The sequence below is a fragment of the Chlorocebus sabaeus genome, chromosome 12 (genome assembly GCF_047675955.1).
Source record: "Chlorocebus sabaeus isolate Y175 chromosome 12, mChlSab1.0.hap1, whole genome shotgun sequence".
Taxonomy (NCBI): Eukaryota; Metazoa; Chordata; class Mammalia; order Primates; family Cercopithecidae; genus Chlorocebus; species Chlorocebus sabaeus.
In genome coordinates, this window is record NC_132915.1 from 104,346,432 (window position 1) to 104,359,711 (window position 13,280).

Consider the following 13,280-nt stretch of genomic DNA (forward strand, 5'->3'; position numbering starts at 1 on the left):
CCTAGCACTTTGGGAGGCTGAAGTGGTCAGATCACGAGGTCAGGAGATTGAGACCATCCTGGCTAACACAGTGAAACCCCGTCTCTACTAAAAAATAATAAAAAATAGCCAGGCATGGTGGCTGGCACCTGTAGTCCCAGCTACTCGGGAGGCTGAGGCAGGAGAATGGTGTGAACCCGGGAGGCAGAGCTAGCAGTGAGCTGAGATTGTGCCACTGCACTCCAGCCTGGGCGACAGAGGGAAGACTCTGTCTCAAAAAAAAAAAAATCTAAAATACACAGAAAGGACTGGAAGGTTATTATTCAGTGCAAAGTTAACAGTGTGTAATCCTGGTAGGTGACTGTACAGGGGATTTTTTTTTTTTTTTTTTTTTTTTTTTTTTTTGCTGTTACGCTTTTTTACAATTTTCTGTGTGTTTTCCGGGGAACATCTAGTACCTTTTCCCTCCGTAACGGCTTTACAGGCCGTTGTAAGAACAATGAGCCTTGGCTGCGTGACCTCGAATGGCCGCAGAGAGGAGTTCTCCAGAGATCTTGCCGTGTGCCTCCTGTGTGGCACAGGCTGGGTTTCCTAATGTGGCTTCTCAGCCAGAGTTTCCCAAGCTTGGCCAATCATTAGAGTCACCCAAGTTATGTGTTAAAAATCAGATTTCCAGCCGGGAACGGTGGCTCACGCCTGTAATCCCAGCACTTTGGGAGGCTGAGGCGGGCAGATCAGGAGGTCAAGAGATCGAGACCATCCTGGCCAACATGGTGACACCTCGTCTCTACGAAAAATTACAAAAATTAGCTGGGTGTGGTGGCGCATGCCTGTGGTCCCAGCTACTCAGGAGGCTGAGGCAGGAGAATAGCTTGAACCCTGGAGGCAAAGGTTGCAGTGAGCCGAGATGACGCCACTGTACTCCGGCCTGGTGAAAGAGCAAGACTCCGTCTCAAAAAAAACAACAAAAAAAATCAGGTTTCCAGCTTCTCTCCATAGTAGTCAAACTGGACTCTCTCTAGGAGAGCCTGCTGTTGCTGCTATTTTTCATTCCTTTATACACATGCCACCAGAGATGATTTTACATTAAGGCCTCTCCGTGATCACCCAGTTTGTAGGGGAGGAGAGCCTTATTCTTAATCCCCTGTCTTGAGGCCGCTCCCCCAGGAGCCTGTCATGAAGACCCACTGTGTGACCTTTGGTCTTCCGAGTGCTCCTGGAATCTTGTACACACATAACTATATGCACATGTGGAATTTGTTGTTGAGGCAGGGTCTCTGTCACGCAGGCGACCTCCTGGACTCAAGCGATCCTCCCACTTCGTCCTCCCAAAGGGCTGGCATTACAGGCTAGGATTACAGGCATGAGCCACCGTGCCAGCCCCCATGCGGAATTTTGTTGTTGTTGTTGTTGAGTTGGAGTTTCTCTCTTTTCACCCAGGCTGGAGTGCAATGGCGCAATCTTGGCTCACTGCAACTTGTGCCTCCTGGGTTCAAGTGATTCTCCTGCCTCAGCCTCCCGAGTAGCTGGTATTACGGGCACCTGCCAGTAGGCCAGGCTAATTTTTTTATTTTTAGTAGAGACAGGGTTTCACCATGTTGGCCAGGCTGGTCTTGAACTCCTGACATCAGGTGGTCCGCCTGACTCGGCTTCCCAAAGTGCTGGGATTACAGACGTGAACCATGTGGAATTTTTAAACCTTGCTCTTTGTTTTATGGAGTGAGTTCATGTTGCACCCCCTCTGCATGTTGCATTCTTTCTTCATATTTTGCAGGAATCCCTCCAGCCCATTGCTGCAGCTTTACAGCAGCTGGTTCCCAGTGAACTGGGAGTTTTAAGTGTGTCCCTGTGGTCAGTCTGTTTGTTAAATAGGTGGACTCTAGAAAGGAGTTCCCAAATGCTCTTACTGGAATGCAGGGGGTGGGCAGAGAACCCTGAGGCTGCACTGGGGATCTGTCTAATCTCGCTGTGCTCAGTCTTCCTGTGTGTTAAATAGGGAGCCTGCCCGCCTCCCCCAGGGTGGTTTCCCAGCCAAGTGGCCACATGCTTTCTGCAGAAGGGCTGATAAGTGGGCTGCCCTGTGGAGTGGGCAGGCTTTGGCTCCCAGCTAGATTTGAGGTGGAATTTTGGACAATGGTAGAATTTTCATTGTCTTCTTCCACTGACCCCTGGGTCCTAGGAAAGCCAGGCCACCCTGCACTAACCCCCTCCTATGGGTCCCTTTTAGGTTGAACCATGATTCCAGTGACAGAGCTCCGCTACTTTGCGGACACGCAGCCAGCATACCGGATCCTGAAGCCGTGGTGGGATGTGTTCACGGACTACATCTCTATCGTCATGCTGATGATCGCCGTCTTCGGGGGGACGCTGCAGGTCACTCAAGACAAGATGATCTGCCTGCCTTGTAAGTGGGTCACCAAGGACTCCTGCAATGACTCGTTCCGGGGCTGGGCAGCCCCTGGCCCGGAGCCCACCTACCCCAACTCCACCATTCTACCGACCCCCGACACAGGCCCCACAGGCATCAAGTATGACCTGGACCGGCACCAGTACAACTACGTAGATGCCGTGTGCTATGAGAACCGGCTGCACTGGTTCGCCAAGTACTTCCCCTACCTGGTGCTTCTGCACACGCTCATCTTCCTGGCCTGCAGCAACTTCTGGTTCAAATTCCCACGCACCAGCTCGAAGCTGGAGCACTTTGTGTCTATCCTGCTGAAGTGCTTCGACTCGCCCTGGACCACGAGGGCCTTGTCAGAGACGGTGGTGGAGGAGAGCGACCCCAAGCCGGCCTTCAGCAAGATGAATGGCTCCATGGACAAGAAGTCATCGACCGTCAGTGAGGACGTGGAGGCCACCGTGCCCATGCTGCAGAGGACCAAGTCACGGATCGAGCAGGGTATTGTGGACCGCTCAGAGACAGGCGTGCTGGACAAGAAGGAGGGGGAGCAGGCCAAGGCGCTGTTTGAGAAGGTGAAGAAGTTCCGGACCCACGTGGAGGAGGGGGACATCGTGTACCGCCTCTACATGCGGCAGACCATCATCAAGGTGATCAAGTTCATCCTCATCATCTGCTACACCGTCTACTACGTGCACAACATCAAGTTTGACGTAGACTGCACCGTGGACATTGAGAGCCTGACGGGCTACCGCACCTACCGCTGTGCCCACCCCCTGGCCACACTCTTCAAGATCCTGGCGTCCTTCTACATCAGCCTAGTCATCTTCTACGGCCTCATCTGCATGTACACACTGTGGTGGATGCTACGGCGCTCCCTCAAGAAGTACTCGTTCGAGTCGATCCGCGAGGAGAGCAGCTACAGCGACATCCCCGACGTCAAGAACGACTTCGCCTTCATGCTGCACCTCATCGACCAATACGACCCGCTCTACTCCAAGCGCTTCGCCGTCTTCCTGTCGGAGGTGAGCGAGAACAAGCTGCGGCAGCTGAACCTCAACAACGAGTGGACGCTGGACAAGCTCCGGCAGCGGCTCACCAAGAATGCGCAGGACAAGCTGGAGCTGCACCTGTTCATGCTCAGTGGCATCCCTGACACCGTGTTTGACCTGGTGGAGCTGGAGGTCCTGAAGCTGGAGCTGATCCCCGACGTGACCATCCCGCCCAGCATTGCCCAGCTCACAGGCCTCAAGGAGCTGTGGCTCTACCACACAGCGGCCAAGATTGAGGCGCCCGCGCTGGCCTTCCTGCGCGAGAACCTGCGGGCGCTGCACATCAAGTTCACCGACATCAAGGAGATCCCGCTGTGGATCTACAGCCTGAAGACGCTGGAGGAGCTGCACCTGACGGGCAACCTGAGCGCGGAGAACAACCGCTACATCGTCATTGATGGGCTGCGGGAGCTCAAACGCCTCAAGGTGCTGCGGCTGAAGAGCAACCTGAGCAAGCTGCCGCAGGTGGTCACAGATGTGGGCGTGCACCTGCAGAAGCTGTCCATCAACAACGAGGGCACCAAGCTCATCGTCCTCAACAGCCTCAAGAAGATGGCGAACCTGACTGAGCTGGAGCTGATCCGCTGCGACCTGGAGCGCATCCCCCACTCCATCTTCAGCCTCCACAACCTGCAGGAGATTGACCTCAAGGACAACAACCTCAAGACCATCGAGGAGATCATCAGCTTCCAGCACCTGCACCGCCTCACCTGCCTTAAGCTGTGGTATAACCACATTGCCTACATCCCCATCCAGATCGGCAACCTCACCAACCTGGAGCGCCTCTACCTGAACCGCAACAAGATCGAGAAGATCCCCACCCAGCTCTTCTACTGCCGAAAGCTGCGCTACCTGGACCTCAGCCACAACAACCTGACCTTCCTGCCCGCTGACATCGGCCTCCTGCAGAACCTCCAGAACCTGGCCATCACAGCCAACCGGGTGAGTGGCCTGGCCACGGCTCTGTGTGTGGGCTGGCGGGCAGCCTGGCCGGGGCCTATGGTGGGGCACTCGGCAGGCTCAGTGTCCTGGGACCGTCGATGTCCCTGAGTGTGGTCCTCACTGGGGGTTTACAGAACCACCCAGGATAGAAGCTCTGTTCCAGAGACAGACTCCTGGGGCCCCATCCCAGGCCTGCTGAATCCAAATCTCTGGGCCTGGGGCCTGTCTTTGCTCCAAAATGTTGCAGTTCTCCTGCCTGGAGAGACTGTATGGCCAGGCAAGATCTGTCCCCCAAGGTGACTTTGAGCCGAGTTCCTCTTCAGCAGGGATGTGCGTGGGCAGGAGGTCCAAACCCAGGGGTTCTCTCGCAAAGCTGGGTGGTGGGAGTCAAGACTTAGCCTGGAGCTTATGTCTTCCTCAACTTGTTTCCAGTCGGATTTGGAGGCAAGGAGCCAATCCAGGTCCACCCAGGACAGTGTGGTTGGCCAGTGCTGGCAGAGGGGAAACCTCAGATGGTCTCTGCAGCTCCCAGCATCACTCACACACCTTTCTCTGCTGCTTTTGGTGGTGTCAAAGGCAGAGTTGGGCTTAGATGGGGCTAGCTTGTCACTGCCTGTCTTTCTGAAAAGGAAATTGTGCAAATCATTGTCACTGGGAGTTGGGAGGCCACACCTTTGACATACTTTCAAGACTGTTGGTGGCCTGTGGGTGCCAGTCTCTTACCTGGCTGGGGAAGCCCCCATCCAAGGGCCCCTTGGTGGAGGCAGGCAGTGTGGATGGAGGGCTGGGTACTCCTGTGGCTCTGTGGTCTGGCCTCCGAAATGGAAACAAAGCCACTGCCATTGTGGGGAACGTCCCTCTTCCATCCCTTCTGGGGACCTACAGGTCCTCCTGGGCCTCACATCCAGGTGGAGATTTCCGTAGTGAGACATGTGGTGGAGGAAGCCTGAGGCCAGGGGCTGGGAGACAGAAGGGAGAGCCAAGTCAGTCACCACTTCTGCCCTCGACACAGCAGCACCTGTCGTGCCGGGGCCCCTGTGAACTTCGCTAGGGATGCCACCAAGTTCAAGAGGCTAAAGAAGAGACCCGGAGTTGACCAGGCACAGTGGGTCACACCTATAATCCGAGCACTTAGGGGAGCCGAGGTGGGACAGTCACTTGAGCTCAGGAGTTCGAGACCAGCCTGGGCAACATAGGGAAACCCCATCTCTACCAAAAATACAGAAATGATCCAGGCATGGTGGCATGTGCCTGTAGTCCCAGCTATGTGGAAGACTGAGGCAGGATCGCTTCAGCCTAGGAGTTTGAGACTGCAGTAAGCTATGACTGCACCTCTGTGCTCTAGCCTGGGCAACAGAGTGAGACCCAGTCTCAAAAAAAAAAAAAAAAAAAAAAAATGAAGAGCCCTGGAGCCGCATTTCTTAGTTCAGTTGTTACTGTTGGGTGCATCTGCCATGCAGCAGCCTCACGGTGCAGTCCCTGTTGGTTTTGTGGGCACCTGCTCTGTGTTCACCCTGTGCCGGGCATGATGCGCCTGTCCTCCTCCTGCCAACCTGCTGAGTCCTCCCAATAGGAGCTGTCTATAGAATCCTTGGGCACGGAGGGAGGTGGAATGCCCTGTCTGTCCTCCCGGGCCCCAGGACAGGACATACCTTCTCCAGCATCACTCAGACTAGATGCTTCAGGCCCTCCAGATGCCTGCTGACTTGGAAGCCTTCCTCCCGTCTTCCCCAGGGCCCTCTTCCTGCAGAGCAACTTGCAACCCACATGTATCAGGGATTTTGACAAGTCCTTATCTCCCGCCATCCCATATTATGACTTGAGCACAGCAGGAGAGTGGACCAGGGCAGGGTTTTCTCTTGCAGTTTCGGGGCAGGCCCACTGAACAGGAAAATTGGAGTCCCCTGGGGAGAAGCCACATTTGAGAAGCACGGAACAAACCCAGCCCTTCTTTAATTTATGGAGGGGGAGACTCCCTGGCTCCCCCGTAGCACAGTGCTGCCCTTGATAAGCTCGGACTTCCTCACAGCTCCTGCCATGCCTGCCCTGTCCCAGGTGCTGTGCTGGGGCTGTCCTCCTGGTTGGGGGAGGGTGCGAGCCTCCAGTCTGGCTCCCCATCCTGTCCCCCACCCCCAGCTCCTCCCACCAAGCTTGCCTGTTAAGTGTCGTGCCTGCTGGCTGAGGTCACCCCTCAGGAAAGGAGCTGGCGGCAGGCATGCTGTCCCAGAGGAAGGAGACCCTCTGGACACCCTGTTTAGCACACGGCTTAATCACATCCTGTCCCCACCCCCTGGAACACCAGAGCCTTAATAGGGAAAACAGTTCACTTGGGCCAACCCCAGGCAGGCCCCTCATTCTGAGTGGGAGGCCTGAGCCCCTCTTCTTCCTCACTGGGGCTTGAGGGCTCCTTCTCAGCCACCTTGGCCTGTGGTGACCAGGAGGGGTGGGCGTGGCCTGACCAGGCCCTTGGGTGCTGTTTTTGCAGATTTATACTCCTGCTAATGAAAGCCTTGACAAGACAGTTATTCATTCGTTTGCTTGTTTACTGATTTGTGCAAATTGGTTTTTTTTTTTGGTAGAGACAGGGTCTCACTGTGTTTTCTAGGCTGGTCTTAAACTCCTGGCTTCAAAGCCTCCCACCTTGGCCGCCCAAAGTGCTGGTATTACAAGCATGAGCCACTGTGCCTGGCCTTTGTGCAAATGTATTTTGAGCATTCCTAGAATCCAGCTATGGAGCAAGGCACTGGGGACACAGGGATGAAGAAGGCCAAGTAACGAGGCAGTTAGCACAGTGCGTAGGTGCTCTGCTGGAGCACCAGGTCCCTGGGAACACAGAGGAACAGGCCGTTGAAGGACAAGGAGGAGGAAGCCAGGTGGAGGGGAAAGGGACAGTCCAGGAGGTTGTGGTGGGCAGGAGCAGTGGGATGGGCTGCCCAGGAATGTGGGCATCCTGGAGAGCAGCGGTGGGGCTGCGCGGTGCACGGCGGGTGGGGGATTGGCTGACAGGGGGTTCCTGTCCTACACCTCAGTTTCAGTTGTCTCTTCATTTGTTTAACAGCTGGTCCCTTGCCAGCCCATAGGCTCTGATGACTAAGATCTAGCTCTTTTGTTCAAGAAAATGTTGACCGCATTCCTAGTGATTGAGTGGGTGAAGGAATGAGCCGACTTGCAGCGTGAGGTTCCTCTTGCCGTAGTGTGTGGGGTGGGGTGAGTGAGAGGTGGGAGAGAGAAAGAGAGCTGTTCAGAGACCACGATTAGCCATCAGGTAAGGCCATGGGGCCTGGCATGGCCAAGGCAGGTAGGGATGGAGAGACACGGATGGATCTGGGAGATGCTGGAGGCAGAATCCGAAGGGACGGGAGTTGATGGTGGGGGTGGTCTGAGTGACTCGAGGTTTTTTGCATGGATTGTTGAAACTGGAGGAGGCACAGGTTTTCAGAGGCCAAGGTGTGTCTCATGTCAGGTGTCTGGGGCCCTGGGATGTCCAAGGGACCATCCTGAATCTGCCTGAAGCCCAAGGAGTCACCCTTTCCATGCTCGTGGGTGAAGAGGGGTTCTCGACGCGGTCACTGTGGAGAGCAGAGAGGGAGAAGGACAAGAGTCTGCAGAAGAGGAGAGTGAGGCCAGAGCGTGGGGCACATGGAGCCTGGGGAAGTCGGCTGGATTAGGAACTGGTGACTTTGGCCAGAGAGTTAAGGGTGGACGGGGGCAGAAACCGGGTCGTGGAGGCGGGGTGAGGAGAGACAGCGGCTTTCCGGTGGTTGGTCGGGAAGGCCAGAGAGCCAAGGATAACAGAAGGGCCCTGGAAGGCTCCTGGGAGAGTTGTCCTTTTCAAAGATCAGGTCGAGTTGAGGCCTTTCAGTGCTGATGGAAACCCACTGAAGTATCTGGAGAGGTAGGAGAGGGTGCAGTTGGGGGATTGGGAACCAACTTCAGGCCTCCAAGGCACAGGCAGGCGACACTCGGCGGAGAAGGATCGGTCCAGAGGATGGGTGTGGCTGTGGTGGGAGCCGAGCAACTGAGAGTACCTCCCCTTTTCTCTGTGGGGCCTGGAGAAGGCTCCCTGGCTCAGAGAAGGGCATGTTCCTGGGAGGAGGCCTTTCAGGGAGGGGGCTCCAGAGCCAGACTCCATGTGGACCAGAGCTCTGCCACTTGCTGGCCAGAGCTTTCCCTCTGTCCCTGACCACTGCATGTGTCAGCAGAGGAGATCACGGGGTGGGAGTGGGGACTTTCTGGGAAGTCTGTGGCCCCTGGGTACTCCAGAGCCCACTTCCTTTCTACTCTCCGACCTTCAGCCCCTGCTGACCTCAAACCCAACCCCAGATGCATTCCTGATCCTTGGGCACAGTGGTGGCAGTGTTGGATACCCAGGTTAGGAGCCTATAATCCCAACACTTTGGGAGGCTGAGGTGGGCCAGATCACCTGAGGTCAGGAGTTCAAGAGCAGCCTGGCCAAAATAATGAAACCCCATCTCTGCAAACAATACAAAAATTAGCCAGGCATGGTGGTGTGCGGCTGTAATCCCAGCTACTTGGGAGGCTGAGGCAGGAGAATCACTTGAACCCTGGAGGTGGAGATTACAGTAAGCCAGGATTGCGCCACCGCACTCTCTGGGTGACAGAGTGAGACTCCGTTCCCCGCCCCCCCTCCAAAAAAAAAAAAAAAAGAAAAAGCACTCTGCCAGGCCTTGGCCATGCTTTTTTTCCTGCGGGGAAAGCCGAGTTGTTCCCCAGGAACAAGGGTCCTCCTCCAAAAATGGCTGGGGAGAACAAGTGCCCGTGAGGTTGAGGTCCAAGTCTGCAAAAAGGTCCTCAGCCACAGTGTCCAAGCTCAGAGGCATTTCTAGTCCAACCTGTGCCTTTTACAAATGGGGAAACTGAGGCCCAGAGAGGGAGGGGACTTTCAGGGTTACCCTGTAACTGAGTGCCGTATTTGGCAGAAGGGGAATATAGGATGGGCTCTGAGTGGGAGGAAGTAAGACGTACATTCTCTCCTGACCCTTTCGGAGAGGCTGCAACCTCAGACGAGTGGCATGTCATCTCTCTGGGCCTCAGTCTCCTTGGCAGGAAAACGGGGGTAATGATAGAGCAAGCTCAGAAAGGCTGCTGTGCAGTCTCCCCATCATCCTTACTTAGGATCAGGGCCCAGGGCTCCTGGCCCCTGCCCTCCTGCCCATCCCATCTGAAGGAGGCAGCCTTGGGACAGGCAGGCTCAACTCATGGCCTTACTTACAGGTAGTGAGAACTCATGGCCCCAGCTGATTCCTTGCAGCAGGGCAAGGAAGAAGCTGCCATACATGAGGCTCTTCTTGTTTGCCAGGAGACACAACACAAACCCACTGCAGCCCCGTGTTTGCTCCTTGCTCTGCTAATAGTGTGGATGGTTCACCAGAGCATGGCCTGTTGACCCAGATTCAAATCCTGACTCCACCACTTACCAGCTAAACCGCTGGACAAGTCAGCATCTTGGGGCCTTAGTGACCCCATCTATAAAATGGGAAGAGTACTGACAGAGTATTTTTAGGTAGTTTGCTGGTTAAATAAATTAATAGTATCAGTGCTCAGAGTGAGCCTGCCACGCATTAAGCTTGGTAAGGGTGTTATCTGTTAACAGTAATTGCTCCATATCCTCAGGGAATGTGGTCCAAGGTCCCCCATGGATGCCTGGCACTGCAGGTAGTGCAGAACCCTGTATGTTCTGTTCGTTCCTATTCACATGTACCTATGATAAAGTTTAATTTATAAATTAAGCATAGTACACTTAGGCCTTGAGGCTATTTTTTTTTTTTTTTTTTTTTTTTTTTGAGACTGAGTCTCGCTCTGTCACCCAGGCTGGAGTGCAGTGGTCCAATCTTGGCTCACTGCATGCTCTGCCTCCCGGGTTCACACCATTCTCCTGCCTCAGCCTCCCGAGTAGCTGGGACTACAGGTGCCCGCCACCACGCCTGGCTAATGTTTTTGTATTTTTAGTAGAGACGGGGTTTTACCGTGTTAGCCAGGATGGTCTCGATCTCCTGACCTCGTGATCCGCCCGCCTCAGCCTCCCAAAGTGCCTGGATTACAGGCGTGAGCCACCATGCCGGGCCGAGGCTATTATTAAGTAAAGTAAGGGTTGCCTGAAAGCACTCTGAGACTGTGACAGTCAATCTGATCACAGACGTGGCTCCTGAGTGACTGACATGGGTAGCAGATGCAGCGTGGGTGCACTGGACTAAGGGACCACTCACGTCCCAGACAGGATGGATTTCATCACGCTACTCAGAGTGACATGCAAGTTAAAACACGGAATTTTGGCTGGGTGCAGTGGCTCATACCTGTAATCTCAGCACTTTGGGAGGCGGAGGCAGACGGATCACTTGAGGCCAGGAATTCAAGACCAGCCTGGGCAACATGGTGAAACCCTGTGTCTACTGAAAATACAAAAATTAGCCGGGCGTGGTGGCAGGTGCCTGTAGTCCCAGCTACTCAGGAATCTGAGGCAGGAGAATCGCTTGAACCCGGGAGGCGGAGCTTGCAGTGAGCCGAGATGCCACTGTACTCCAGCCTGGGCAACAGACCAAGACTCCTACAGAATTTAGGCTGGGTGCAGTGTCTCACTCCTGTAATCCTAGCACTTTGGGACGCTGAGGTGAGAGGATCACTTGAGCCCAGGAGTTTGAGACCAGCCTGGGCAACACAGTGAGACCTCGTCTCTCCAAAAACAAAAAAATATGGAATTTTCCATTTAATATTTTTGAACTGCAGTTGATCGTGGGCAACTGGAACCACAGAGAGCAAAACCGTAGATAAGGGGGGACTCCTGCGTTCATGTTTGGTAAAAGTGCAAGGAGCGGGCTCCAGATGGCCAGGAGGAGGCTCCCTGAACGCATGCCCACCCTGTGACTTAACAGATGAGGAAACTGAGGCCCAGGAAGGGGCAGTGACACAGCTGGGATTCTCGCCCCTATCAGTGAACTCTCCCAACTTCTCAGAAAGAGTTAACGGGGTAGATTTTCTTCCTTTCTTTTTTTTTTTTTTTCTTTATTGAGATGGAGTCTCACTCTGCCACTCAGACTGGAGTGCAGTGGCACAGTCTTGGCTCACTGCAGCCTCCACCTCCCGGGTTCAGGTGATTCTCCTGCTTCAGCCTCCTGACTAGCTGGGATTACAGGCACACGCTACCACACCTGGGTAATTTTTATGTTTTTAGTAGAGACGGAGTTTCACCATGTTGGTCAGGCTGGTCTTGAACTTCTGACCTTGTGATTCCCCACCCTTGGCCTCCCAAAGTGCTGGGATTACAGGCTTGAGCCCCCACGCCCGGCCTAGGGGGTGGATTTTCTCAGCATGCTGTTCTGCTTTTGTAAATTGTTCTTAGGCTGGGCAGAACCAACAGCCTGGCTCCTGGTGAGCCCTGGGACGAAGGTGGGAGCAGCTGGCCAATGTGATATACTTCCCAGGGCCAGGTGCTGGAAGACAGTGGGGATCGAGGCAGGCAGGTCTCATCCTTAGAGCCCACATCTAGGTGGTAACAAATGGAAGGATAAGCACTGCAAGTGGGGACACAGGGGCCATGAGACCCAGGAGATCAGGGAAGGCTTCCTGGAGGAAGTGACTGCTGGAGGAAGGCTTCCTAGAGGAAGTGAGGAAGAGCTGAGACCTGGCACACAGGCACATGTTGGCCAGAGTTTGGCCCAGATTGTGCTGGTGCAATGGGCCTGGGGATCAGAAAAGATGCTGAGATCTGGGGGAGAGAAGGAAGGGAAGCCCAGAGGCCCCGTCCGAGCCACACCCACCTCACTCTCACCCCTGCTCTTTTCCCTCCAGATCGAGACACTCCCTCCAGAGCTCTTCCAGTGCCGGAAGCTACGGGCCCTGCACCTGGGCAACAACGTGCTGCAGTCACTGCCTTCCAGGGTGGGCGAGCTGACCAACCTGACGCAGATCGAGCTGCGAGGCAACCGGCTGGAGTGCCTGCCCGTGGAGCTGGGCGAGTGCCCACTGCTCAAGCGCAGCGGCTTGGTGGTGGAGGAGGACCTATTCAACACGCTGCCGCCCGAGGTGAAGGAGCGGCTCTGGAGGGCTGACAAGGAGCAGGCCTGAGCGAGGCCAGCCTAGCACAGCAAGCAGCGGGACCACCGGCCAGTCCTCAGGCCCAGAGGGCCAGGCCCAGCTTCTCCCAGAACTCCTGGACAGCCAGGCCAGCGTTGTGGCCAGGCAGGAGCCTGGGGCCGCTTGTGAGTCGGGCCAGAGCGAGAGGACAGTATCTGCGGGGCTGGCCCCTTTTCTCCCTCTGAGACTCACGCCCCGCCCAGGGCAAGCGCTTGTCGAGGAGAGCAAGTCTCAAGAGCGCAGTATTTGGATAATCAGGGTCTCCTCCCTGGAGGCCAGCTCTGCCCCAGGGGCTGAGCTGCCACCAGAGGTCCTGGGACTCTCACTTTAGTTCTTGGTATTTATTTTTCTCCATCTCCCACCTCCTTCATCCAGATAACTTATACATTCCCAAGAAAGTTCAGCCCAGATGGAAGGTGTTCAAGGAAGGGTGGGCTACCTTTTTCCCTTGTCCTTATTTAGTGATGCCGCCGGGCATTTAATGCCCACCCGGACTTGAGCAGAGTGGTCCGGGGTGAACCAGCCATGGGACGGTCACCCAGCGGTGCCGGGCTGGGCTCTGCGGTGTGGTCCATGGGAGAGCAGGCCTCCAGCTGGAAAGGCCAGGCCTGGAGCTTGCCTCTTCAGTTTTTGTGGCAGTTTTAGTTTTGTTTTGTTTTGTTTTAATCAGGAAACTTTTTTTAAAAAAAAAGCTTTGAAAATGGATGGTTTGGGTATTAAAAAGAAAAAAACACTTAAAAAAAAAAAAAAAAAAAGAAGAAGACACTAACGGCCAGTGAGTTGGAGTCTCAGGGTGGGGTGGCAGTTTCCCTTGAGCA

At 54.9% G+C, this 13,280-nt stretch overlaps 1 protein-coding gene across 3 annotated transcripts in view; it reads left to right on the forward strand.

The window, feature by feature from the left end:
- LRRC8A (leucine rich repeat containing 8 VRAC subunit A) overlaps positions 1-13,242 on the forward strand; it is a 37,921-nt gene extending 24,679 nt beyond the window's left edge. For all 3 annotated transcript variants that reach the window (XM_008006011.3, XM_008006012.3, XM_037995354.2), the window contains 2 exons: positions 2,207-4,371; positions 12,178-13,242. In XM_008006011.3, coding sequence (XP_008004202.1) covers positions 2,215-4,371; positions 12,178-12,453 — 2,433 coding nt within the window. In that variant the 5' untranslated portion in view covers positions 2,207-2,214 and the 3' untranslated portion in view covers positions 12,454-13,242. The remainder of the gene's footprint in view (positions 1-2,206; positions 4,372-12,177) is intronic.
- Positions 13,243-13,280: the final 38 nt, after the last annotated feature.